At 48.1% G+C, this 26,415-nt stretch overlaps 13 protein-coding genes across 13 annotated transcripts; 7 read left to right on the top strand and 6 right to left on the bottom strand.

The window, feature by feature from the left end:
• Nucleotides 1-947: 947 nt before the first annotated feature.
• Nucleotides 948-2,653, top strand: cp8 (putative carboxypeptidase Y; the record flags this gene model as incomplete). Its single annotated transcript, XM_057138518.1, has 4 exons — nt 948-1,514; nt 1,607-1,970; nt 2,058-2,527; nt 2,582-2,653. The coding sequence occupies 4 exons, from the start codon at nt 948-950 to the stop codon at nt 2,651-2,653; spliced, it is 1,473 nt and encodes a 490-aa protein (XP_056996725.1).
• A 267-nt stretch (nt 2,654-2,920) lies between these two features.
• N7520_004583 (aminopeptidase P family protein) lies at nt 2,921-4,559 on the bottom strand (the record flags this gene model as incomplete). The annotated part of the gene is made up of 2 exons (XM_057138517.1): nt 2,921-4,302; nt 4,451-4,559. 2 exons carry the CDS (start codon nt 4,557-4,559, stop codon nt 2,921-2,923), a joined length of 1,491 nt encoding a protein of 496 aa, XP_056996724.1.
• Nucleotides 4,560-5,047: 488 nt separating this feature from the next.
• On the top strand, nt 5,048-6,759 carry N7520_004582 (SSH4 family protein; the record flags this gene model as incomplete). The annotated part of the gene is made up of 3 exons (XM_057138516.1): nt 5,048-5,314; nt 5,392-5,533; nt 5,597-6,759. 3 exons carry the CDS (start codon nt 5,048-5,050, stop codon nt 6,757-6,759), a joined length of 1,572 nt encoding a protein of 523 aa, XP_056996723.1.
• A 1,887-nt stretch (nt 6,760-8,646) lies between these two features.
• pdeA (3',5'-cyclic-nucleotide phosphodiesterase PDE1) lies at nt 8,647-10,012 on the top strand (the record flags this gene model as incomplete). The annotated part of the gene is made up of 2 exons (XM_057138515.1): nt 8,647-9,239; nt 9,292-10,012. The coding sequence occupies 2 exons, from the start codon at nt 8,647-8,649 to the stop codon at nt 10,010-10,012; spliced, it is 1,314 nt and encodes a 437-aa protein (XP_056996722.1).
• A 265-nt stretch (nt 10,013-10,277) lies between these two features.
• On the bottom strand, nt 10,278-11,258 carry N7520_004580 (alpha/beta fold hydrolase; the record flags this gene model as incomplete). Its single annotated transcript, XM_057138514.1, has 1 exon — nt 10,278-11,258. One exon carries the CDS (start codon nt 11,256-11,258, stop codon nt 10,278-10,280), a length of 981 nt encoding a protein of 326 aa, XP_056996721.1.
• A 499-nt stretch (nt 11,259-11,757) lies between these two features.
• Nucleotides 11,758-13,706, bottom strand: N7520_004579 (amidase; the record flags this gene model as incomplete). Its single annotated transcript, XM_057138513.1, has 3 exons — nt 11,758-12,902; nt 12,965-13,506; nt 13,579-13,706. 3 exons carry the CDS (start codon nt 13,704-13,706, stop codon nt 11,758-11,760), a joined length of 1,815 nt encoding a protein of 604 aa, XP_056996720.1.
• A 172-nt stretch (nt 13,707-13,878) lies between these two features.
• On the bottom strand, nt 13,879-15,427 carry gwt1 (putative GPI anchor biosynthesis protein Gwt1; the record flags this gene model as incomplete). The annotated part of the gene is made up of 2 exons (XM_057138512.1): nt 13,879-15,273; nt 15,332-15,427. 2 exons carry the CDS (start codon nt 15,425-15,427, stop codon nt 13,879-13,881), a joined length of 1,491 nt encoding a protein of 496 aa, XP_056996719.1.
• A 1,986-nt stretch (nt 15,428-17,413) lies between these two features.
• N7520_004577 (bZIP transcription factor) lies at nt 17,414-18,289 on the top strand (the record flags this gene model as incomplete). The annotated part of the gene is made up of 1 exon (XM_057138511.1): nt 17,414-18,289. One exon carries the CDS (start codon nt 17,414-17,416, stop codon nt 18,287-18,289), a length of 876 nt encoding a protein of 291 aa, XP_056996718.1.
• A 379-nt stretch (nt 18,290-18,668) lies between these two features.
• On the bottom strand, nt 18,669-19,090 carry N7520_004576 (Dabb family protein; the record flags this gene model as incomplete). Its single annotated transcript, XM_057138510.1, has 2 exons — nt 18,669-18,792; nt 18,858-19,090. Coding segments are annotated over 2 exons (357 nt in total), but the record flags the coding sequence as incomplete, so codon positions are not given.
• A 472-nt stretch (nt 19,091-19,562) lies between these two features.
• On the top strand, nt 19,563-21,844 carry N7520_004575 (Zn(II)2Cys6 transcription factor domain-containing protein; the record flags this gene model as incomplete). The annotated part of the gene is made up of 4 exons (XM_057138509.1): nt 19,563-19,603; nt 19,657-19,830; nt 19,880-20,846; nt 20,900-21,844. The coding sequence occupies 4 exons, from the start codon at nt 19,563-19,565 to the stop codon at nt 21,842-21,844; spliced, it is 2,127 nt and encodes a 708-aa protein (XP_056996716.1).
• Nucleotides 21,845-22,115: 271 nt separating this feature from the next.
• On the top strand, nt 22,116-22,762 carry N7520_004574 (mitochondrial 54S ribosomal protein mL38; the record flags this gene model as incomplete). Its single annotated transcript, XM_057138508.1, has 2 exons — nt 22,116-22,260; nt 22,314-22,762. The coding sequence occupies 2 exons, from the start codon at nt 22,116-22,118 to the stop codon at nt 22,760-22,762; spliced, it is 594 nt and encodes a 197-aa protein (XP_056996715.1).
• A 513-nt stretch (nt 22,763-23,275) lies between these two features.
• Nucleotides 23,276-25,189, bottom strand: N7520_004573 (alpha-keto acid decarboxylase family protein; the record flags this gene model as incomplete). Its single annotated transcript, XM_057138507.1, has 3 exons — nt 23,276-24,924; nt 24,978-25,113; nt 25,175-25,189. The coding sequence occupies 3 exons, from the start codon at nt 25,187-25,189 to the stop codon at nt 23,276-23,278; spliced, it is 1,800 nt and encodes a 599-aa protein (XP_056996714.1).
• Nucleotides 25,190-25,784: 595 nt separating this feature from the next.
• On the top strand, nt 25,785-26,309 carry N7520_004572 (2-isopropylmalate synthase; the record flags this gene model as incomplete). The annotated part of the gene is made up of 1 exon (XM_057138506.1): nt 25,785-26,309. One exon carries the CDS (start codon nt 25,785-25,787, stop codon nt 26,307-26,309), a length of 525 nt encoding a protein of 174 aa, XP_056996713.1.
• Between the last annotated feature and the right edge of the window lie 106 nt (nt 26,310-26,415).

Genomic DNA, 26,415 nt, shown 5'->3' with positions numbered 1-26,415 from the left:
TGTGGGAAACGTAAGTTTTTCCTTTATCTTCCGGTCCTTGGTTCTTTGCTGAAATGAAATTGAAAAGGTTGGCTTCCAAGCTCTTTCAGGGTGAATTTGAATTGGCGTCAAACCTTGATATATGACGATAAATAGATGGTAGGCCACCCCTATCCGTATGTATTGTAACGCATTAAACATTTAGACATATCCAGTCTCTTTCTAATTCAATGTTGAATAGAAGACATAGTTTTCCTATTGGAATGGGGTTGACTAGTGCATTGAAAGAGAAAGAGTAGTCTGGAGATGATGACACAGGACATGCCTTCAAGTTTGTTCCAGGGCAAGGAACATCACATATTCAAGTGGCTGTGTTCCCATTGTATTACCCTGACGAAGCTTATTTTATCCTTAATTGCTACCTAAGCATATATAAGCGGAATCCGAGTGACTCTCATTAAACTTTGGTTCAGGAACGTCTTGGTAAGCGGAAGAGACCACATGTGTACCAAGGGTGAGAAAACAGTTCCATGTAGACTATATAAGGAAGAAAAATTACAATATATATTGAGATCGATATCAACGATTCAAGAGGTCATCGCATTTTAAATTAATATAGTGGGACTATGATTAAAGAAGACATATACATCTGTCGTGGTATCACAAAAGCTCGCGTTCAACGCCGTCTGCTGACGATAGAAAGAAATCAACCTTTTATCGCTATATGGATGCTCGAGCTTGAGCCTCAGTACCCAGAAGAAATTAGATTGTCTGGTCATCTTTCTATTTGATTCTGTGAGTGTAGCATGACTAACTAATACTAACTAGACAAGTTCTAGGTGACGATTAGTCACCTATCAATTCGGAGTTCGGAGTCCGTACGGAGCTCAAGGCTACTAAGTAAAAGCAGCTTTCTCACAATCTTTGTTTCCTTCTGCATAGTATCATCAATATTTTGCTTTCTCATAATGCTGCTTCCTTATTTTGCTTCTCTTATCGGCTTGGGCTTCGCTGCCACTCAGCAAGTCCTCCGTCCCGAGAACACAGACGGGTTTCGGGTGTTCCAGAGTCAACACAGCGATCACTCAATCCGTATTCGTCAACAAGATGAAACAATCTGTGCAGCGGGCTCAGCCCAGTATACTGGCTGGCTAGATATCGGACCGAAGCACTTTTTCTTCTGGTACTTCGAAAGTCAGAACGATCCCGTCAATGACCCGTTAACCCTATGGTTGACAGGTGGGCCCGGCGGGTCCAGCATGATCGGCCTCTTCGAAGAGTGCGGGCCCTGTCTCATCAATGAGTATGGGAATGGCACCAAATACAATCCTCACGGTTGGTCGCGGAACTCGTCCATGCTATTTGTCGATCAGCCCGTGGATGTCGGATTCTCTTATCTTGACGAGGGCTATGACCTGCCCGGCGACTCTGCAACTGCCGCTGTTGATATGCATCGATTCTTGCAGCTTTTTGTCTCGGAAGTCTTCCCTCAACACCTGGAAAATCCTTTCCATTTGTCGGGTGAATCTTATGCGGTAAGCATTGAGCTCCCCTACCCATATATGCACCTGAGAACCACAGGCGTGCCATTAGAGAGATCAGCGGAACAAAACTCATGATTTCACAGGGTAAGTACATTCCATTCCTCGGTGCCGAAATTGTAAGACACAACAAGCTCTATCCACATGAGCCTCAGGTCCAGCTTCGATCATGTCTAGTGGGAGATGGGTACATGTCGCGGAAAGATTCAACTTTTGGCTACTGGGAAACTCTGTGCACAACCAACCCGGGAGTTGCAGAGCCAATTTTCAATAAGACAAGATGCGATATCATGGCTGCCAATATGCCCCGGTGCATGGAAGTCATGGATATATGCATTAACAACCCCGACCCCGCCATATGCATTGCTGCAGGGAACGTCTGCGAGGAGGGTATTGTTGGTTGGTACGACAACGAGTCCGCGTTTAAAGGTGGCCGTAATAGATTCGATAGTAAGTTATCCAGCTCGCACAAAAGCTCAAGAGGCTGCCGGTTAAGGAAAGCTTGAAGTCTTACTTACACAACCTTGGAAATTTTAGTCACCCATACTTGCGAATATGACAATTTATGCTATATCCAAGCTGCACGAATCGAGGAATACCTGAACTCTGCGACTATCTGGAATGCGCTATCCCCCCCGAAACACATCAAGCAATACAATCTGACCTCCGGTGCAATCTCCGACGCATTTCAGAAGACTTCAGATGGAGGATTATCAACCCAGGACCAAGTTGCGTATTTGCTCCAGAACCAGGTCCACTATCTAGCTTACCAAGGAAATCTCGACCTTGCCTGCAACACTGCTGGTAACCTTCGGTGGGCAAATAATTTAGTTTGGAAGGGACAGGCTGAGTTTTCTTCCAAGTCGCTCAAGCCGTGGAAATCGGTTCTTGCGAGTGGCAAGGAAGAGATTGTCGGGACAATGAAGGAGGTTTACGTTCGCACGAGCAATACCGCAGAAATCGAGTCGCGATTTGCCATTGTGACTGTTGACAACGCTGGTCATTTTGTAAGATACCCTGCCTCGCTGAGGAAAGCTGGTCACTAATCTCAATTTTGGTAGCTTCCTCAAGATCGTCCCGATGTTGCGCTGGATTTAATGACTCGGTGGATTACAGGTGCATCCTTTGATTAGATGAGATGGTATTCTTCTGCAGGTGGTTAATACCACGATTTGCTTACGGACTCTATGTCTTGATCATCATGGAAGTCATCTTATCTCCAAGTTGCTTCGCGAGGGACATACTATTCTCAAGTCATATTGCAATGGATCAAAGTATTTCTGCATAAACACCTGCCCTTACGATATAAATTGGAGTATCCAAATTTCTATTTGATGGATAAGAAGGGTTGTACCCGCAAAACTGCATTTACATTTGACAAAAATCTCCTAAAATCAGAGCTATACAGAGTTCCGAATAATTGCGAGCATTGCATCTCCTTTCGGTGCGGTAGTAAGGTTCTCGTAACCATTAGCCGTAACAAGGATATCATCTTCAATACGAACACCACCGATATGAACGTATTCGTTCGCAACCTCGAAATCAATATACTTAGCGTAGGGTTGCTTACGGGCATTGGCAAGAGCCAAAGGTGAAAAGTAGAGACCCGGCTCAATGGTGACCACCATGCCCTCTTGCAACAATGGGGAAGAAAGGGTACAAGGGGCCCGACAAACGGCAGAATTCAGGACCGGAGCATAATTTGATTGGTCCAGGCCGGAGTTCAAGGCCATAATCTCCGTCTCAGAAACATCATGAACCTCGAGTCCAACGTGATGACCTAGTCCATGAGGTAAGAACACCTTTGATACGCCTGATGAATGGAGTTCAGCAGCCGATCCACCCTTCAAGACACCGAGGGCCAACAGTCCATCGATCGCAATTTCATGGGCTAGGTTATGCAGATTGAGGAAGCGTGTGCCAACTCGAATTCCCTTGATGCACTCTTCCTGCATGCGCTCAACCAACTTATAAATATCCGATACGTATTTGCTGGGCCATTCTCCCTTGAGCGGGAATGTCCGGGTAACGTCACTAGCATAGCATTCCCACTCCGCACCAGCATCCAGACACACAAGGGGTCTCCCCGAGAGAGACTGGTTGTTCGAGGAATAGTGCAGAACGGCCGCGTTCGGTCCCGATCCCGCGATGATCTGATATGCTTGGTTCCGAGCACCATGAGAAATGCATGTGTCAAGAAAGAGTCCCTCAATCTGCGACTCATTTGTCATCTTCTGGATGCCTTCGAGAACTTTCCGGTGTGCCAGCGCAGATACTTTATTTGCCTGGCGAATCATCCGAATCTCATACTCGTCTTTGATCCCCCGAGCTGCATTCATGGCCGGCTTGAGCTGCGCCGAGTCCAGCGGTAGCTCAGCCGGTAAGCCCTTCGGAACCTCCGACTCATGCACCATATACAACAAGCTGTTTTGGGCTCGTTGGCTCAGCCATGATCCCAGTTCCTGTTGGAGTGATGATTGATAAAGCACCCGGTCAATATCATAGCGATCTTGGGCCTCTTCGCGGCTCAGGGTCGGTCCCATCCAGATTGCCCGATGGAGATCAAAGTCCGGCACATAGAGGGTCAGGTTATCTAAACTGATATCGTATGTCAGGGCGCAGCTCGGCTCGACCACACCACTCAGGTAGTAGAAGTATCGCCGTTGTCGGAACGGGCGCTCTTGATCTGAGTCGCGGAGTAAGGCCGTGGGTTCTCCAGCGATGAAGATCAAGCCATGAGAGACACCGAGTTTGCGGGCGACGTTGCGCGCATGCTGTTTGGCTGCGATTAGGGGAATACAGGTTAGCTAAGCGTCGGCATGGTCATCGGTCGAGATCCGGTGGTAGATGGAAGGGAGGTCGGAAAGTCGTCAGGAGGCATGTTGAAGCCCTTCGGAATGACTCCTGGAGTCCCGGGAAGGCAGGCTTACCAGGGTATTTATCGCAGGAGGTGCCAGTCACGGCAAGGCGGATTTGATAAGCATCGACCGAGTTGATGATGACATCTGGACCCGACAAAGTAGTAGAAGTGGCGCGCATCGTGTGATGGAATGTCTGTGCGAAAAGAAGAGGGATCAATTCCTCTTAACTTTCTGCATGTAAGGAGCCACGCGAGAGAGGGGAAGAGGAGAAGAGGGAGGCTTATCCTGAGTAGGGATGGACTCCGCCTTTTAGGTGTACGCAGTACGACCCTATCAGAGAGTAAAGCACCATTCCTTTATTAACAAGATTTGTATAGGGAGAAAAAAGGAGCTAGAGAGGAAAAATACATAGTCTCAGTCTATATTCATTACATTATATATTGAAAATAGCATTTCCTGTGAACTTCTGTAACTTAACTTGCGCCCGAAAGCGTGTTAGATAAACCGAGCAATTGGATCCGCTTTCGCCCACTTATCATTCCACTTTCCTCCAACTCCGCTTGATTCCTCCTTCGCTCTTCATCTCCCCACCCATCGTCTCATCTTTTGGTTTCTATTCTACCGTTGCTTTTATTCACTTCCGCTTTCTTCAATAGTCAATGCACCATGCAGGGCCATGAGGCATCGGGCCCCGGTGCGCTTGCAGGCCTACCCTCTACGCTGAGAACGGTGATAGGCAGCCCGACGACGTCACCGCTCGGGTTCATTTCTTCGACCGTTCCACCTATACAAACCCCAACGGCCTTGTCGCGACAACAAATCGAGGCGAACCTGCAATATGTGCTCAAGACGCTCTCCTCAGAATATGACAGTGGGCGCATGGTTGCTTCGGGTGGCGACTCGTCCGGCTCAACCGGCTCAACCACCAGAGGCGTCCTAATTGGACTATTCTCGGCTTTTGGCTCGGCTGCGATCGCATTGACAATACTGGCGATCTTCTTTTTCTCAAGTATACCAATCGTGGCCGGATTATGCTAGATCGGATGGGCCGACCGGGCGAGTATGATGATGAACAAGCATTTGCGCGGGAAGAGGAAGCGGCTCTGGAAGAGATGGATGATCTCTCACGGTCGGAATATTTGCGAGCGAAAGGTACGATGGAAGAATCTTTGAGTGAATATTTTGGTGAAGCGCTGTGCTGACTTGACTGTGTAGCTTTCGTTCAAGCCAATCCACCCGAATCGATGCAAACCGATATTTCCCTGTCACAATTCCTGGCCATTCAAGAAAAAGGTGTCTCAGCGTGGGAATTTCAGGCTGAGCTGGAAATTGCCAACTGTTTTGTGGAAGGTCGCACAGAGATTGAGTTCTTCGATTCAGAGTGCAGTGTGCAAACCAATCTACCCGTACCCAAGCAAAATGAGGTTTACTACTGGGAAGCGAAGATTTACGACAAACCGGAGTCGACCATGATTGGCGTAGGCTTTACCACCAAGCCTTACCCTCTTTTCCGAATGCCTGGTATGGATATTGTGTACCTGTTACATGGGGCTTCATCCAAACTAACCGACTCTCTAGGTTTCCACAAGACTTCTGTTGCCTATCAATCAACTGGCCATCGCAGACACAATCAACCCTTCGCTCCAACTCCGTATGGACCTCCGCTCCTTCAAGGCGACGTGATCGGTGTTGGATACCGCCCTAGGTCGGGCACGATCTTCTTCACCCGAAACGGCAAGAAATTGGAGGACGTGGCCCACAACTATCGCAACCAGAACCTATTCCCGACCATTGGGGCGAACGGCCCCTGCAACGTGCATGTTAATTTTGGTCAAATGGGGTTCGTATTCATCGAAGCTAATGTTAAAAAATGGGGGTTGGCCCCCATGACTGGCAGCCTCGCACCGCCCCCACCCTATGGCAGTGAACATGGCAGCATCTTGCTCGAGTCCGGGCGAGAGAGCGCGGCCACGATTTCTCAGCGTGTTTATCAAACCCACACTGCGAGAAGTTCCAGCATCGGATTTCCCCAGGCGGTCAGTCCTGGCCCGATCCGCTCTCCAACTGATATTTCCCTTGCCCAGTTGACCCACATTCCTTCAAATGAGGATGCTGGTGAGGGATCCAGTCGCATTGCCGATGGTGATGAAAGTGTCACCATTGGACCTCCATTGCATGGAGTTCCTGACGAGGATGAAGCTCCACCTCCGGAATACTCAAGTCCTGGAAGCAGTCGCAGAGGTAGCGACGCTTCGCTAGATTTTCACTCAGCCTCGGATCAATTCGGCCCTCCCTTGGATTCTACTCAGCATGAATTTCAAAACTTGCCGAGCTATCAAGCGGTGATAGATCGAGAATCTAACAATCTCCATGAGTGAACGTCAGACGCTACACCATTTTCATTATACGTCCTTTTCGCAAGCATACCCCACGGTGTTCTTTGGTTCCTTTTTTAACGGTCCACGGGTTTCAAGCACTATCGAACTATTATTCTCTCTTTTTTTCTCACTTAGCGAATACTCAGGCGGCGTTTCAACTGTTGGGAGGACTACTTGGCAGACATTATATCTGCGCCTTATGTTTGGGATTCTATCAGGAATTGCACTTTATCTGTTACCGGGGTCGTCACCCTCAACGAAGTCATGTACAGGGGAGAACAGTAATCTCTCACTCCCACCTCTCTCTCGCTCTCTCCACTGCTCCTTATTTTGATATCCTTTGACAGCAGGTCTGTACATTTTGTCATCTAACATCCCTTAAGGGATGAATCCTGCTTTTGACGCATCTTCCAATAGCGCAATTCAATCTGACTTTTTCATGCCCTATAATTTTCGAATTCTTATGTAGCTATTCCAAAGTGTCAACGTCATTCTCTGCGGGGAGTTATCGATATCAACAGCTTTATCAGCTCCACTTTTATGAGTTCAATGATTCAAACGCAACGCCGCCACATCTAAGACAGAGACAAATTGTTGCATTAGCGCATAGAACAGGTCAAAGGAGATCTGAGAAACAAGAAATGTAAGGGCAAGCAAAAAATCCTACGACCAAACGCAGTTTCCGCGGCCCATATCGAGTTCATAGCGCAAAGTGGATTAAATGCGTCTCCGTCCCCACAATCTTCTCCGCGTGTGATCATCTTCTCCGCGTGTGATCATCTTCTCCGCTCCAGATCAAGTAGATCAAGTACCTTAGGTAAGTCAAAGTTGAAGATATACGAGGCTCTCAATTTCCCTATATTGAACCATACACATATCAGCAGGTCAAGATCTGCGCAGTCTCGGTCGCGATCGATCAGTGCGCCCCACAAGCCCGTGCATCGCTCCCAATTACTTTCCGCCAGCTCTTCGACACAATACATTACACAAAACGGTCCCACAGGTGCCGGAACTAGAGTCAATAGTCTTTTATCTCCAATCGGGGTCTCCGTATCTGCAGATTTCGTGTGCAGTAGTGCCTGTCCGTTCTTGCACCAACCGCCCTGTCGCGGTTGCAGAGGAAGTCCACTCCGGCGATACTTTCCCTAGCAACAACGGGCTCTGGCTCTTTCCCGCGAGTATTCCCCCATTTCTGCTTTGGTCTACCGCGAGAGCTGTATCACACGCCCGTTGCTGACTTTGCCTACTCTGCGTGCACTGTGGCTTTGCTTGGTTCTTGACCGCAAGTTTCTCATCCCTGCGAACTTGCGCATTGCGCCTGCGCACCTTCCACTAGTCTGGATTGCAACTTTCGTCGCCGCCTTGGTTCAATTAGCTCGCGCCATCTTTCTGCTAGCCGCGCTACTGTTTCGGCGCCTGCGGTGGTTGACCAATCTGGTTGAGCTTTCGGTGAAACAGTCCCATTTTGGAACAGTGGGGAATTGTATACGTTCAGGTTTCCACTTTTTGGAAAATTGGCCTTTGGCAGGTGGTCCTCCATTCAACTGGAAAATCCCAGACTAGACTCACGATGGCAGGTCCGTCATTTGAGGTCATTGTTTTAGTAGGTCATTTCCGGTCTAGAGCCTCCTGCAAGAATCACGTGTTGTAGACATGACGTTTCTATAACGTCCTGTCAGTCGCATTAGTTTCCTTCTGGGTTGCTCTTCGCAGATCACCTCGGGTCCTGGCATATGAAACATCGCCACTTATGGAACAGAATGCTAACCAGACCGCGTCTAGGGCCCCACTGGTGGACCACGCGAAGATAAGACTACTGGCCTTCTCATACGATCAAAGTCCACAAATTGGTCTCCTGGATCGATTGTTGCTGTTGATGCAGGGACTATGCTGGCTGGAATTATCCGCATATTGGAACCACATTTCTTGAACTCGAAGAATAGCCGCGCCAAACCTATTCTCAAAGAGGGTCCCTTTAAGGGTCTGAAACTACCCAGCATGACCGCCGAGGCCAACGCCGCATATATCTTTCAGGAAATTATTGGCGCTTTCCTTATCACTCATCCCCACCTGGATCATGTTTCAGGCCTGGCAATCAACACGCCGATCATTGAGGCGGGAAGTGGGCCAAAGCCGGTTGCGGCTCTGCCGTCTGTGTTGGCTGCTATCAAGAACCACGTGTTCAATGATGTTATATGGCCCAATTTGTCAGATGAAGATGGTGGTGCTGGTCTGCTGACATACCAGCGCTTGGTTGAGGGTGGAAATCCTCGATTTGGTAATGGAGAAAGCAGAGGCTACGTCCGCGCCTGTCAAGGCATTGTGACTAAATGTCTGAGTGTCAGTCACGGCCGGTGCAAGCAGCGCTATCACCCGGAAAGTGGAAACCATCAACGTGCTACAAGTTCTGTCTTCCTCTCTGGGGATTCAAGGCACCTGCGTCCAAGAGCGATATCTGTGGACCAGTCTACTGAGGGAGGGTAAGTTTCGAACCAAAGCGAACTTCTGCCAGCCATGCTAAATTCGGCCTAGATTCTATTCTCCAGCTCGTTCACCTGGCCTCATGCCCGGCGAGCCTATGCTATCGTCCGTTGAAAGTTCTGCTTTCTTCCTCCGTGATCATGAAAGTGGAAATGAAATCATCGTATTTGGCGACGTTGAACCGGACTCAATCTCCCTTGAGCCACGGAATCGACGTGTCTGGGAAACCGCGGCTCCCAAAATTGCCAATGGAAAACTCCGCGCCATTTTCATTGAGTGCTCTTACACTGATAGTGTGGATGATGCATACCTTTATGGTCATATGTGCCCGCGCCACCTTGTTGCAGAGCTTACAGTGTTGGCTGATCTAGTCTTGAGTGATAATCAGTCCGGTGGAGTGGAACGCAAGCGCAAGCGCCCCGGATTGGGTGAACAAGCTGTTTATGATAATAATGCTCGCTTCAAGCGTACCCAGAGCTCTTCGGGCAGTAAACCCCGCTCTACCTCGTCGAGATACAGTGAACCCCTTGATGGACTTGGCGATCTGTACATGTTTGAGGAGTTTGATCCCCCGGATCCCACTCGCTGGGCTGATATCGAGACTCCTCCCCTGGCTGAGTTGTCTATTTATATCATCCATATCAAGGAGCTACTCAAAGATGGTATAAATCCCGGCACGCGCATTATAGAAGAGCTTAATGCTCACAGCAACCTGATCAGACTGGGTTGTAGGTTCTTCCTCCCGAGTCCATCGGAGGCTATCTCATGTTGATGAAGTGCATTTGGGTTCGGCTTCGGGGTGTTTGGTTTCATCGGCCTTCGGCGTTCTGTGAGCGCGGCACATTTATGTTCATTCCTGAACCCGGGTTTGATGGATAGGTGGCATATTGCTATCATGACTCTCATATTGTGGTCATAGGTTTTAAGAAATTTATGTTTACAGGGAATAAACGATAGAACCCGCTGATTCAACCTGATTACTTCCAAGCTGAAAGATGCATGTATGAGGGTCAATCTATGCATATATTTTAAGGCATCTAAAGACAACGCCAAAAGTGCTCAATGAGACCAGCGACCTCTGGCACTCGTTGTCTAACAACTCCATGTCCAACCTGCGGAACAACGGCAACATTCTCCATGCCAACATCAGCCAGATCCTGCACAGTACACAGATCATCCAACTCCCCTAAGATACAAAGGCCTGGCGTATTCATTTTCGCCGCCTCCGCAAAAGCGTCATGTTTATCGAAAACCCCGCCATCCCGAACAATTCCCACGACACTAGCCAAATGCCCCTCATGCACTCGAACCTCCCACTCTCGTACCGCCTCGGCAACAACCTCCCCTCTTGCAACCCTCTCCTCCCAATCCTGAGGAACAACCAACACCCCACCCTCCAACCACTCAACAATCCACTCCTGCGCCTTCTCTTCCACCCCCTCCCCACCCCGCAAATATCCCCGTTGCACCTCATCAAACTGTCCCGAACGCACCAATCCAGCAGGAGCAACCAAGACCATCGAACTCACACGCTCAGCATACCGCGCCACAAACGACGCAGTCGTCGATCCGCCAAACGAATACCCAACTAAATGCGCATCCTCCCATCCCAATTCCTGCATTAGAGCTAACAGCAACTCATGGAACAGCTCTGGCGTGTGCGCTAGAACTGGCGTATCTGTTAACCCGTGACCCCATAGGTCTACTAGCACGCAGTGTGCGGACGGGAAGCGCGCAGATAGCGCTGTGGCTAGTGGCTGGAGACCAATTGCGGGTGTTTGAACCCCGTGTATTAGTAGTACACGGGAAATATTCGCTGGCTCAGGACTTGAGGTGCAGCTTGGTAGCAGGGAGTAATATGCTGCTCGACCATTTGAGGTCTCTAGGTATGTGGCCTTTGGTAGGAGGCTGCCGAATGTTGAGGTGAAAGTTGCTTCGGATGGTGCTTTGATTGGGGCTTCTTTAGCTTCTCTTGTCCCAGGACGGGGAAGCACGAGATTTGAAGTTTTTTTCGTCATTCTGTGCTTGAGAGAGGGTTGAAAAGAGGTATTTGGGGGGTTAGAGGTGCTTTTGGGAGCGATGTGATTGGGGGCGCAGCTGGCGATTCTAAAGGGGGATATTTTATGCTTCTTTATTTGCCTCGATAAGAATGGCAACTAAAAGGATGATAACGATAGCTGGTGGGGCAATCTTACCGGACTCCGGCCCAAACAAGTAATATACAATACATGTACGCTCGGTGCCACACGCCTAAGACTTCCCATTATATGCGATAAACATCAATTGAAAAAAGTTATGCGCACTTTTTCACCATTGTGAAACACTAAGGTGATGGAATTGATATCAATGATCAAGGACATTTGGATGATGAGATGAATATTCGCTGCAACGTCTCAGGACATTTCCACGCCCAGTGTAATTCAAAAGTTTGTTCCTCAAGTATCCACGAAGCCACGAAACTTTTACATGATTGAAGTGAAAAGGTATCAAAATTAAACAAGACAAAGTCCTGGCACCTTATGCCGACTGGGCTTCGGTAGATTTAGCAATAACATCCTCCCAAATCGAACCAGCAGCCGCTGGAATACGCAGCCCATTCAGAGCCGCATCCGAATCGCTTGCAGCCGGTGGTCGGTTGGCAGGTAAATCCAAGATAGCCTCTCCATCGCGTGCAAAGTCAATCAGATCCTCCTCGGTGCCCCAGTCGCTCATCGCCATAATGCCGATAGGCACGCCAGTGTCGCGGTCGTACCCAGCGGGGCAGTTGATTGAGGGACATCCAGTGAAGTTTGCTAGCCATACATACTCCATGTTCCGTACGGACATTCCGCCGTCTGATACACCGCGTTGCAGGTCCGCGTCACCTCCTTGAATGTTCCATCCCGGGATGGGAGTGGTTGGAGTAAGGATCAGTAGGCCAGGGTGCTTTTGGAAGAGATATGAAAGATGGGTCATGAGAAGATTACGGAGGCGCTGAGATGCGAGCAGATCCTGTGCGGTAATTTGGTACATGCCCATTGATACAAGGACTTTGTTGGGAGCGGTGAGGTGTCGGATCTGGCTAGTAGTGACACCTGATGCAATATCTGCCATGATGGTCAAGACATGGGCTTTTTGGCCTTCTGGGAGGTAAGGAATCGTGATGTCAACAACGCTGTATCCGTTTTGGCGGTAGTAGTCAAGCGACCTGTCAAAGACTTCACGAACTGCAGGTTCTGCCCGGTCAATCCAGTCACGGTAGATACCAATAATTTTGTTTCGTTTCCGGTCCGCAGGCGGTGGTACTGGTTGAGAGAATAGCGAGGAGGTTGAATCCTCCGATTCAGGAGCGGGCGCTGCCATGATGCGATAGGCAACGGCTAAATCATCAATACTAGATGCCATAGGCCCTAGAACACCCACAGTTGGTGCAAGGCTCAGGGATGGGGCCCCGGATACACGGCCATGTGTAGTCTTCAGTCCCCAAATTCCGCAGAATGACGATGGAATGCGGATTGAGCCTCCGCCGTCTGCGCCAAGTGCAATGGGTACCAGACCTGCTGCGACAGCATATCCAGAACCTCCAGAAGAACCACCACAGTAGTAATTCTGGTTGTGAGGATTCTTCGGGGTGCCAAAGTTGGGGTTGTTATTCGTCGTATCTGGTTTGGTCAACTGTGATACTGGGACGGCAAATTGATTCTCGTATACTCACCTAGACCTAACTCGTGCATATTGGTCTTACCAATCACAATAGCACCCGCGTCTTGCCATTTCTGGACGCACCAAGAGGTGCCATCGTTGCCAGCCTTGAAATCTAATTTGGTACCTAGAGTTCGCTTATAGCCTTTAAGGTGGACCTCATCTTTGATTGCAACAGGCACACCGTCGAGAGGCCCAAGCTGTTTGCCCTCCTTATAACGCTTTGTAGATTCCTTTGCGGCGTCGCGTATTATTTCCACCTGTGATTCAAGGAACGCGGTCGAATGTTTGCCCGGGGGCGTGACATCGCGACGAATCAGAGGCAGCAGCGCCTCTACGACCCCAGTCGGAGTTAGCGCGCCCGAAACATAAAGCTCATGATAATCGGCCGACGTGTAGTATCCCTTGCTCCCTTTTCTCTTCGCAATCTCCGGGGTTGGTACATCGGTTGGGGTTCCCTTCTCAACAGGAATCACGCTTGGGTCGGAGCGTCCGGCATAATGGTGGAGGTGAGGTATCTCGCGGATGACGCCAAAGCCCGCATTTCGCCAGAAGTGACTTTGAATGAAACCGATATTATGGATGCTAGGTCAAGGGAGAAGTATGAGTATGTGACAAGCTATCGGGGAAATGAGGGAAGCTCCATTAGCGACTCACAGTGTCGCACCGATCACCAGAGGTGTCCCACGGAATACGGGAATTGACTGGTCCTCGTATTTGTAGGGTACAGGTGGTCCCTCAATAGCTGGGGGATAATTCAAAAATGAGCGATTTTCAGAAGGCATCTTTGCATAGCCAGGAGAGGTTGTCCGGCGAGTTTGAATGCGGAGTTCGAAGCTTTTGAGACAATGATCTCATATTCCGAGGCCCCACGTGAAAGAGCATCAGCTGATGCAATCTATGATCTACAAGACTTTTTGCCTGATTTAGTCTAATTAAAATAAATTAAAAGTACATTTACAATCGCAGCTTGATATTCGCCTTGTCCATTCCAAGCGCAATCGCGGTCAGAATCGCCCCATATATGACCAGGATGATCATCGCTTGCGGCGTGTTGATGTCTAACGTGGGGATACTCAGATTAACCACACCAGTTAGCAGATTGGCCATCAAAAAGATAGCCAGCCCTCCATGATTGAAGGCATGCAAGATGCGACTGGTTCCAAATGATGTTCGATCCTCCTCGCCTGTCTTGCCTGATGACCGGTGAATAGCCGGGAAAAGGACAGTTTCGATCAGGCAGAATAAGAGGAGTTGCGCACAGTTGAAGGCTGCAACCCACAGCACATATGGCATGTTGGCGAGTCGGCGCGATACCACTATATTGGCACCGTAGCCGAACGCGTAGTAAGAATTGAAGAAAAAGAGAGTTGACCAGAAGAGTACCTGTAGACCAAGGCTGACCAAGACGGACTTCCTTGCCTGGTGTGGTGACTTGGATGAAGATGTGCCTCGGGGAATAATACGAATTCCCGCGCCTCGGCCCGCAATAAAGATAGCCAAATATCCCAGGAATGAGAAGATGCCTTCACGGTTCTTGGATAGCAGATCCGAGCCACGGGGGGAGATCAGAATGTAACTTTTGAGCTCTGTTGACTCAAGGACCACTTGGTACAGGACCATAATCCCGAGAGCCAATGCTTCATAAGAGGGGATCAAGACAGTCAAAGTATCGAAAATCTCCACAAATGGCGGCAACAAGCCCAGCGTGAAGAAAAAATTCCAGTGTACGCCGTATTCGGTGACGTGTTCGGCATAGTCTAGCCCCTTAACACTCCACAGCCGGATCAAACCCAGCACAAGCAAAGGAATCGAGTGACGCACGGAGCCAGCAAGTCTCCCAAGTAGAGCCGCCTTGGGTGATTTGGAGGCTCGGCTCTTGAGAACCGCGCGCGCAGACACTACACCGGCAGAGAAGACAAATGAGCCCACACCCAGATCCATCAGCGAGGTACCCCAATTCTCGACCTTAGCGAACCGGCGGGGGAACGCGCGGAAGTCGACCGCAAGAATTGCAATACAAGTGATAATCATCATGGCAGCTCGATATGTTGTCAGGAAAGGGTGTATCGGTAGCGACTCGGCTTCATCCTGAGCTCCGGCATTGATGTCATTTTGTTTGCGGGGCGGTTTGGCTTTTTGCGGAGAGCGCACGGGTGGTTGAGTGAGGAAGAGTAGGACAGCGGGTGTAATTAGGAAGATGTTCAGCAGGAGCGGTGCGGAGGAATAGGCAGTGGTAGCGAATAGAATGGCCAGTACGTTAAGGATGAAATCAGTCAACAAGGCGACTGGACCGTAGGGCGAGAAGTAGGACAGGCGCGACTGGAGAGCGGACCAGAGAAAGACGGAAGCCTATCAATCAATGTCTGGTTAGAATTGACCAAATGTCAGATCACCAAGGAGATTGTACCGGTGCAACAAGTGAGACCAAGTTGATATCCTGAATATCACTCCCTGTCAGGTTCGAGACGAACGCCTCTTTCCGAGCTTTATAGTCTGGATCCATTTGAGGAATAACTTGGGATTGTCGCGAACCCCGAAGATCAGACTCGCTTAAAGTGCCCTTTTTTGATGGAGGATCAATCCGCTAACGCCAAGTTTCGAGCATGGGTGGTGGAGTGTGCGGGAGTCAATTCGATCTCCCGGAGAAAACAACGTGGCATTCAATCACCTGATGCAACGAGATCCTTAATCCTTACCTCCAATTACTTCATGTCCCCTGTCCTTTCTATAGAATTTCATTTAGTAATATATTATCAATGGATCCCGGGCGACGTGCATAATCTTCAATTTAGTCACTCCAACAACCAAATCCCGGCATTTGGAGGGATAAGGCTTGAATATGATCTCCGCATACGATTTCCGTCTGTTTATTACTGACAGGATTATTTCACTTCGCCATCCTAATTGAATAAAAAGTGTGCAGGATTGGTGCTTTAACCGATATTATCGACACACGCCAAATACCGCCGGCCTAGCCGCCTAGACAACTTGCGAGAGATGTTTGGATTCACGCACGGACGAGTTAACGTTCGTATGATTGGGTTAGGAGCTAGTGTGGATCCGATCGGTAATATGGGGCAGGAAACTTTCGATGTTATTGCTTGTCAAGGATTTCGATATACGTGCTTGAGAAAGCCGTTGTATACCTAAGTACGGTAGAATGTGATATGTCGGTAACCTAGAAGATCGAACTTGTCATATTGTATAGCTCCTCCACGATCGATCGATCCGCGTCGAATGATCGAGATCTAGAGCAAGCAAAATCGCAAATATTAGGTTCAAGTAAAACCAAGACGTAAATGGTAGCTTCCATCATAAATTAATCACTCCTCAGTATTCTGGGGCTCTAGTAATATGGTCTATACCCTAAGCGTACAATTAGCCGGTGATTCCCGCATGACTGACTCGAAAATTGTGCCATCATAACTGGGCATTCGTAAAGTGAATATGGGGGCCAAAACCCCCCAATTATTTCTGTTATCAATCCCACCGGATTTTACTTTGGAGACTTAGGACCTATCTAGAAATGGCGTTTGGGTGAGATTCTAGGCTTGGAAGTTTGGGGACATCATATCCATAGTCCCCGACAGAAATTTGGAGTAAAAAGACGTTAATTCTGAAAGTAGCTCGAAAGTTAGGAGGCTGAAGTCCCGAGAGCCTTGCGGTTTCATCGCCCATGATTAGCCATCTGTATCCTCTTCCAGACCTACCTTTAGTGATGTATTTATCAATCCGGTAATCTAAGAAAGTCGAAGCGCCCATGCAGGCGCTGTGAATCTGGATATGCATTGAGCATGTTCCATCACCAACAACTACCTAGATAGTTTGGTGTTGGGTGGTTAGTCGCTAATATGAAGGCCGTTATGGTTCAATTTATTGACCAACTGATGGGCCTTGGCCAACAGCGCTTCGACGGAAAAATGAACGAATCAAAAAAAGAAACAAGACTTAAAAGCCAGACGCTATCTCGATGGCTTCTAAGTACCCACACAGTTCGTCCAGTAAACGTACATCTATTGGCCCGCTCGGAGCCTGGTCTACGCCATTACCATATTGCCGGGAGATTTTCCCTCGTTGGGGCCTGATTTTGATGCTAGCGACGATCCGGAGAAGGGCACGTAATTCTTGCACACTAAGTGACGGGGGACTTTATTAAGCAGCTCGATTCCCTGCATATTTTCCTTTCCATCGAACTTTCCATGTTCACGCAGTTTTCCCTCCATTTTTCTCCCACATCTTGGGCCATGCCCTACCCCCCTGCTCTACCACGATAACAAGCTCTGCCCCACCGAAAGTACCCAACCAAGCGTACCCAAACCCTAAGTACTTCAACTTTCCACTGCCTTTGATGGTTAGTTCACCACGTCAAGTGACTGGTGCAGGGCTCATGGTCACCGATATCCCCTGCTTCCAGCATTATTTTTGGACAAAAGACAGGTTCCTACGTCATCTCAGGTCTCGTCTGGTAACCCCGAGGCCTCGGAACATTATGGATAGCAGTAACAAGGAGAATAAATCACTGAGAAAGCGTGAAGCTCGCCCAGGAGCTAGGAAGGTCTCTGCTCTATCTACGGAACAGCTTGAACGAAAACGTGCCAACGACAGAGAAGCACAGCGGTCTATACGTCAACGAGCAAAGGAAAATACCGAGCAGCTCCAGCAGCATGTTGCTATGCTGGAAGCACAGGTTGCTGGAATGCGGCCGCGGTACGATCGATACGACGAGTTGATGCAGCATAACGCGGCTCTAGAAGAGGAAGTCCGTGTCTTGAGAGAGGAATTGGCTGCCTTTACTGGAAGGCCGGGCTTGTACAAGGCCGAGCACGTTGGCTCTTATCGAGGTGGCTGGCCAGTGGATGAGGTGCCAGTGAAGACAGCCAGTGCCTCGTCAAGTAGCCCAGCTATCCCGCTGCAATTCGCTGGTTCGTCTCATCAGGCATCGGATATACATCGAGCTCCCTCTACACTCTCACTCGCTGCCTCAATGCGCTCACTTCATGGAAATAACTGGCAACCTTATAGCGGTACGCGATCACGCTCACTCGGGGATTGTTCTGATCAAGAATCTTCAACTCGGATGGAGCCCTATGTGATCGACGGGCGGCTACACCAAGGCTCACGTCTGGTGCCCCCTTCCCTCCCTGGCGCTCCTCATATCAGCCTTGGCAGTCCGACCAGCGCATCGAGCCTGCAAATGCCCGATGCACCTTATCCTCCGGTTCCGTTGCAATCCGACCCTAATCAGGCCGTCTGTGCTCAACTTCCTCAGTCTTACCGGCCGGGACCGTCACTTCAGAGTCCTTCAACTCAGAACACACCCAGGGATCAAACATTTGTATACCACCCGTGGACTTCTGAGTCCTGATAGTATCGGCTAGGTGGGCGTAAAAAGGGGCCAGAGACGGCATCCCATCCGAAACGGCATCCCATCAATCTAGGTGATTCTTAATCAATGGGCCTCTTTAAGTAAGCTACTGCCTCAGAGACCCCTCAAGACCATTGTGCTAACATTAGTCTCTCGTTCAGCTTGTTTTTCTGTTTCCGAAGCTACAAGAGAAGTGGCCATAGTTCATAGGAGTTCAAAATGCGATCGAAATTCAGGAATATAGCTTAGGGTGGCGGAATTTGTTTCTTACAGATTTTAGTACTAATAGCATTGCTGTGTTTCCAAATGTTATTGAGCCAATACATATCAATAGATATTATATCTGTTTTCTCCTTCTCGTACATTCTCCTTATTTTAACTATCCTAATTCAACAGTTCCTCCAAGACCAAGCAGTGGCTCATCCACTTCATCCACTTCATCCACTTCGAAATCAAATCGAACGAAATCTTCTTTATATGGAATAAAATAGGCAGTTGTGACTCTAAAATCCAGTATCAGCAATCCCCATTTCAAGGCTGATGATATCAAATTAAGAGTGTCTTTTACCTTTTGTGTTCACTGCTTGCTTGATATTCATCCAGTGCTGCGCGGTCCTCGTGATAGCTCACGAGAGCGTACTGGAAGCCTTTGCTTTTCTCGGCCGGTTTGGTAATTGAGGGCCCTCCAACAATGAGTCTCTGATTTTTCACACAGGATAATAACTTGAGAGTCTTAATCTCCGAGAGAAATTTATCCCGGATCTCCTTTGCCACCTCTATCCGAAACTTGAACAAAACTATGCTTCATCAGCTTGTGTCATTGCAAATAGGTAGGGCAGGTCTTACCAATATGAGCGATAGTCATTTTTTGAAATAAATTGAATTTACCACAGAAAGTTGTTGAAAATCATGCTCTTATATAGTTCCATTAACGGAGGCCATCCGCTGCTTAGCGGGATCATCCCGACATGGATTTTCCAACGCATTGAGTGTACACGAATAATCACGGATATGGATCTGGAAATTTTACATCTAGAATTACAATTCTGGGTCCATAATTTGCGACCCTCAAGGTCCACGGGTTACAAAGAATGTATGCAAAGGCTTCAACTGGACTAATCATTCATTTTCCACATTTTCAAATGTTAAGTAACAGCACTTGAGTACTTGAAATCTTCGTTACAGGTTTTATTCAATGCTATGATAATCCCATCTATATAACATCCAAAAATTCGAAACCTTGGCAATTTTGTCCAGTTTAGTCATCTGACGGATGACTGCCGTGGGGGCGGAAGCGATCCGAACATCCATCGAGTGACTCTCATTCCCCGAAAGTTCCTCAAAATTATTCTGTATCTTTTTTGCAGACATCAATTAATACTACCCACTATGGATTCTCCACACCGGAGTCGGAATCGTGCGGCATGTCGGCGTTGCCAAAGACGCAAGATCAGATGTAACGGGGACCAGCCTCAGTGCTCGGCGTGCAAGAAGGCGAATGTTCCATGCGTTAATGACGAGAAACAACAAGTAAATCGAACGTATGTCAGTCATAAGGTTCAATTGGAGTATTGACTCACAAAACTCTAGCTATATTGCAAACCTGCAAAGACGAGTACAATGGCTTGAATCATTGGTCAAGGAGCAGACCGATGTATGCCTAGAGGATGGCCCTCCCCTGGCCCAGGAGGAAACCCACCAAAAACAACACCCTCACGAATATCTCCATTCAGCTCTCACAGCAGCACCAGCTCAACAGGAACAACCTGCAGGGATTTCCGTGGTTTCTCACCCGCCGGAACAAGCAAACCAAGCACATGAAATCGGGTTGGTATCACTTTCTGCTGGTGGTGAGCTGAGATATATTGGTCCTTCTAGTGGCTATTTTCTTGCAAACCTTGTTTTCTCCAGCACCGGTCGGCGAACCAATCCTCCAAGGGGTCAGAGCAGCAGGAATGAGCCACTATCGTTATCAAGTGAGCTTTTTGACAGTCCAGCCCCATTACCGACTCGCAAAGAAGACGCAGTCGAATTATCCGCTAAATATTTCTCATTCATCCACATCCTATACCCATTCCTTCATGAACCCTCTCATATGGAGCGTGTGGAGAAGATGTATGCCACAAGAGGCTGCTCTGATCCGATGGCCGCCTTTCACGTCAACATGGTACTGGCTATCGCCGCCTCGGATCTCTCTAGACGTTTTCGTATCCGACTTCCTGCTGAGGGGTACTACACTGCAGCCACAAAGTTTTTTGAAAAGGCTTGCGCAGAGGGCTCTCTTGATGGTCTTCAAAGTTTGCTTCTTCTCATGGTCTATGCGCTACATAACCCCTCGTGTGGAGTGAATATCTGGAGTCTTAATTACCAATGTCTTGCTGCGCTTATCGACTTAGGTCTTCAGCGTGATGTCCGTACATCTTCCACGTTTCCAATTTCATTCTTACAGCAAGAAATGCGAACCCGGATCTTCTGGGTAGTTTACAGCTTTGATCGCACCTTGGGGACCATGATGGGAAGACCAATTGGAGTACGCGATGAAGCATGTGATCTGCGAGTGAGTGAATCTTTCTTCACATATAAATTGACTTTCACCAACCACGATTCTAGTTTCCATCGGATGTTTCTGACTCCGATCTCAGCCAGTCCGCACCCGAGGGAAGCGCGATCGAGAAACCGTCGTCTCATGTGACATACTCCATCCATCTCTTCAAATTGGCACGCATCAATTCCGAGATAAAATATGTCATGCACAGCATTTGCAGGGATGCTCCCCATTACGCCTATCCTCCGGTTACCAACATTCATGAATGGCAAGGAGAAATGATCCATCGGCTTCAAGCGTGGGTATCTGAAATCCCCCAGACTGCTGGCATGGAGTCAATCGCGAAAATATGCGAGACGAAGTATCACGAAATGATGATCCTTCTCTTGCGGCCTAGCCCTGGCATACCGGAGCCCTCGGAAGAGCTGCTTTCCTGTTGCTTCCAGCACACTGTGGATCTTCTCAGGGGGTTCGGTGAGCTCTACCGACAAGAGGCGCTCATATATAGTCGACTCATTGTTCACTCCATCTTTCTGACTACCATGATAATGTTACATTGCCTATGCAGGCTGCCACAAGTTTCATCTCAGGTGCAAATCGATGATGTGGTGGCGGATACTTGGATTAGCTTGAACATCCTAAGTAGCATCGGGGAATACTGGATAGAAGCCAAGCGAGCAAGAGATTGCATTCAAGACTTATCGAATGCCACAATTCAACGCTTGGTCAGAAGCCGGGGATTGGAGACATCGAAGGCAAGGAAAGGAGAGACTACTTTCCTCTCTACGATTGGGAGGAATGATCGGAATCAAAATACAAACATCGAGATAGATCTCGACCCCTTGGAGTCGGCCATTAACATTGCCCCGACTACGAGCGCAGTCGATGATTATGATTTCAACTTAGACCCAACGAGCTGGTTGGACGAGTCAACGTCTGGTGGATTCATGGATTTTGCGGGTATTCCAGATTTCGATGGCTTGATGTGGCAGGTCTTTAACAACACATAGGGTTGTACTTACCCTGCTATACAGACTGACTATTGATCATCTTATCTACACTTTGACGCGCCACATATTCTGGTGGGTGACCTTTAATCTCGGTGGATTGATTAGACAAGATTAGATCGGACAAGATTACCTTTTTTGAACCAAGTGGAGCCTTCATACAATTCAACTCCCGAGGGATTCGTCACGCTTTATCCCTACTTCAATCTATGGGCTCTTTTCTTGTTTCGAACATTTTTTTTGCAATTGAAAATATCTTGACAAGGTTGACAAGATGTTTCGCCCTGTCATTTCTCTCCTCTTCGCCGCAACAGCGTTTGCACAAACACCACCCGGAAGCTATGCGCATACTAAGCATGCCCTCGGCGCAGCCTATCAGAATGCAACAATAACCCCTGGAATCTGGATCAGCCCCAATGGTAGCGACCTCCTTTCTGCGATTATACAATTACCAGCTAACACCCAATAACAGACGTCAGCGATCAACCTGCCATCTGGCCTGCTACCAAGAAAATGCGCAAAGACACCAAGTACATGCTCTTCATGATGGATCTTAACATCCCAGACTCCGACGTCACTACTGCAGCATACTATGACACATTGGTCCCCGGACTCGCTCCGAATACCACCACCCGTCTCCATTGGTGGGGTGGAAACTATACCATCGAGGACGGCAACTTCGTCAACTCCAGTGCTGGTCTGGCGCCGTACACTGCTCCCCGTCCTCGGGATAGCACCAACCACACCTACGCTTTCTACCTGTTTGACCAGCCTGCCAGTTATGCTCCTTCAAAAGCTGCGCTGGATGGCACTTATTACTCTGAAATCGGTGATGCTCGCTTCAACTTTAGCTTGACTCCGATTGTGGAAGCTGTTGGGGAGCCTGTTGCTGCGACATTTTTTTTGAGTGACGAGGTGTAGATAATCACCACCGAAGAAGGGGCTATACACTATTCTATCAGAGTAATGACACGCCTACTCATCTGGCTTTCTCGATCTCGATTTCATTACCTACTAGTAGGTACATGCAGCCTGTGCCTCTTTCAGACTTTAGTGCAGAAATGGAAAGATTAAATTGGTAGATCAAAGTAATCAGGACGTAGAACATCTTGAAGGAGGGTTATACAACACTGAACGAAACATGCTGTATTTGATATTCCATGGTTGATCTACAAGGTTCCAATACAAGCGTAGTTTGCTCAAATTTCTCGGACTCTTTCAAAATTGGAGAATGCAGTGTTACTAAAAGTGGAGAGAGGTAGTGGAAACGGGGTACTTTGACAATACCATATGAGATCGTCTATAAGTCCTCGCTTTTGGGACAGAAGAAAAAGCACGAAAGAAAACGTAGGATCATCGAAAACACGAACGCAACAGTGGACATCAGTAAAGAAAAGCACAAAAGCTCATAGAAACAAAACCACCTAGGTCAAGTCACTTCTCGTGAGCGACTTTTCCGTGAAGTTCAGAAATCATCTCGGGGATTGCTCGGGGGGCATCATGTTTATCCATATGAATTTCCACAAGTCGCAAAGGCTCAGACTTCCCATCAAAGCTCTCAGCTGGTCCAAACAGATCATCCTTAAGAAGCGTCTCCAACTCGCCTCTCGTGCGAACGCTATAAGTCTTCAACAAATCAGGCTTGGGATTAAACACCTGAGGAAGGAGTTCGTAGTCCCAAGGCTGGACATCATTGTAGCTCTTATTCCAACCATTGATAAAACGCTCAATAGTATACCCGTCGTTGCAAATGACGAAGATAATCACACCGAGCTCTTGTCGAACTAGAGTGCTGATCTCCTGTGCTGTCATTTGGAGGCTCCCATCTCCTGTAAACAAGATGGTGCGTCGCATTTTCGTCTCGGACGCCTTGAGCTGTTCGCGCGCTGCGATTGCCGCTCCGACTGTCGCTCCAACTGCAAATCCGATTGAGCACCAGAGAAGCTGGAAGAGCGATTGGGCTCTTCGTGGGTGTCGGCACCATAGTCCACCAAAGGCTGATGTACCAACGTCCATTGTGATGATGTCGTCTTCTTCGAGCCATGAACTCATGCGCTCCCACATCCATTCCTGGGTCACTGGTGCGTTCGTGTCTATTTTTTGACCTTGGAATACTTGAATTGACTCTTCCATCGATAGACTGGGAGGATTTGCGCCGCCGACGGAGCTCGCTGGACATGACAATGGGCTGCCATCCGATGAGTTTGACGGGGTTTTTGACACGGAGACGGAAGTTTCCTCCGAGAGTTTCCTAAGAACGTTTTCCATTGAGCTTATGGGGTAGGTCTCTTCTTTCACTTTCACGATATCCCGATGAAAGATAATTGTCTCTACATCGGGTACGTCACTCTTGAAAGCGCCTGTGTTCAAGTCTGTAGGCCGAGGTCCAATGAGAAGAATCAAGTCACTGGATTGGACTTGCTCTTGTACACCGGGATTGGAGACACTGCCGGCGTAGATTCCACGGAAGTTGGATAGACTTTCGTTGATTATGCCTTTTGCCATTGGGAAGGCAAAACACGGTATATTAGACTTTTCGACAAAATTCCTGGTAGCATGTAGACCCTCATATCTGCCAGCAAGACTGTCCACAATTATGACTGGATTCTCAGCATTGATCAACCGCTCACGAATACATGTTACTGCAGTCTCTTCCAAGGGCGTTGGGGTAGATGGCAAGTGACGCAGCGACAAAGGTATTTCCAGCGGAGACGGATCGATTTCTGCCTTCACCAGATCCATTGGAAATCCAATAAACACAGGTTTGCTAGAGCGGTTGCACTCAACAATTGTTTCGTCAATCATCTTGGTCGCTTCTACTGGGTCTTTCAAGAGAATAGCAGCGCTTGAAATCCGTGCGCTCATCTTCATGAACAATTCATAGTCACCATCGGCAAGCGTATGGTGGATAGGCAGCTTCTTTTCTTGAACAGCGGATGACGGGAATCCCACAATGTGGATAACAGGAACGAGCTCAGCACAGGCACCCGCAATAGCATTCAGAGCAGAGAGCTCGCCAACTCCAAAGGTAGTGACGATGGCTGATATTCCTTTGATGCGTGCATATCCATCGGCGGCATATCCTTGGGATTTGTTAGATATTCTGCTAAGTTCAAGATGCACTTGGTTGACGTACCAGCATTTAATTCATTGACATTGCCAATCCAATCCAGGCCACATGGCTCAACATAATCAAGTGCAGTAAGGTTGAAGTCACCCGGTACACCGAATATAGCCCTTATGTTGAGCTGGTGGATCCGACGGAACAGATACTATAGGGAGCAGATCAGTAAGTACTTGTGACTTCTAAAGTGGATAGCGGGTCTAAGGTACCTCTGCAAGATGCATATTGTGGAGAATGTTTCGATATGAGATATTTGGGTAAGTTCAAAGTACTCTTGACTGCTTTAGTTGGAAATAATACCGCGTACGGTCTGCCTTTTTATACCCTCTATCTCCATCCTTTCAAATGTTTGAACAGTCATCATCAATTGGATTCGAGTTCCACAAACTTTCTCAATAATGATTCGATTTCTCTATATCAACACATCATAAAACATAGGCAATGTAGAGTGGCCATAAAAAATGACAGTACATTACCCGTTTCGGCGTTGTGCGTCGAGATCTGCAGTGTTGAGTACGATATTGACAGCGATCTGCTTCTTCATACCCAATTTGACAGCAGGCTATGCATTAATTGCCATATCTGTCTCGCTTTATAATTTGACGCATAATTGGGGGAGGACAAGGTCATTTTAACTTCATGTGTGACATCCATGGGAGGCGGATTGATCAAAATGGATGAAGACGATGGCAAGTAATCAGGGTGGGATATGACGAAGGCCTGGGAGAGTAAATTAGAAAAGAGATCGCTCATCTCGAATCTTCAGCATTTGGAAATCATCTTGATGTCATTTTCTCTTATGTTCAAGTTGACCACACAATGCCGATCTTCAAGATACTATCATCCGATCCGTACCAGCATACGCGACAAATCATCAATCAGGAACTTGCTCTCGACCCGCCCCGGGGTTTAATAGTCGAGTTCACTGATAAACTTTATGGCCGCTTTAACCATATCGAGCGACTTCTATCTCCGGCAAAGGCTGCAAGCATGTTTAGTGAAACCTACATACGCCAAAAGGAAGACTGTGGCCCGAAGGCTGTATCCGCACCCGAAGCAAGGAAGCTTTCAATGTCTGACTACAACATTGTAGAGCATGAGAATCCGTCACCAAGAGATGGACGGGGGCTCATCACGGCGTTGACTGGCCACCTTGAAGTTCATGGGAGAGTATTCTGGACCCAGGGTATTGGCAATGGTGCAATAGATTGCTTGAATGAGATTCTGCACTCTATTGGTCTTATCATCGAGGTACTTGAATATGAAACTTCTATCATTGGATTTGATTCTGCTATCAAGTTAAGACGATATCGCGGCATGTCGAGCGACATGGTTGTCACCTAGGTCAAGTGTTCTGATATCACTTCCTGCACTTCTTGGGGAATCGGCATCGATGATAATGACGTGGATGCATCAATGAAAGCTCTTCTGCAGGCTGCAGCATCTGTAA

The sequence above is a fragment of the Penicillium odoratum genome, assembly GCF_028828045.1.
Source record: "Penicillium odoratum strain IBT 22623 chromosome Unknown utg000004l_segment0_segment0, whole genome shotgun sequence".
NCBI classification, from domain to species: domain Eukaryota; kingdom Fungi; phylum Ascomycota; class Eurotiomycetes; order Eurotiales; family Aspergillaceae; genus Penicillium; species Penicillium odoratum.
This window is presented reverse-complemented; position numbering and strand designations above follow the sequence as displayed.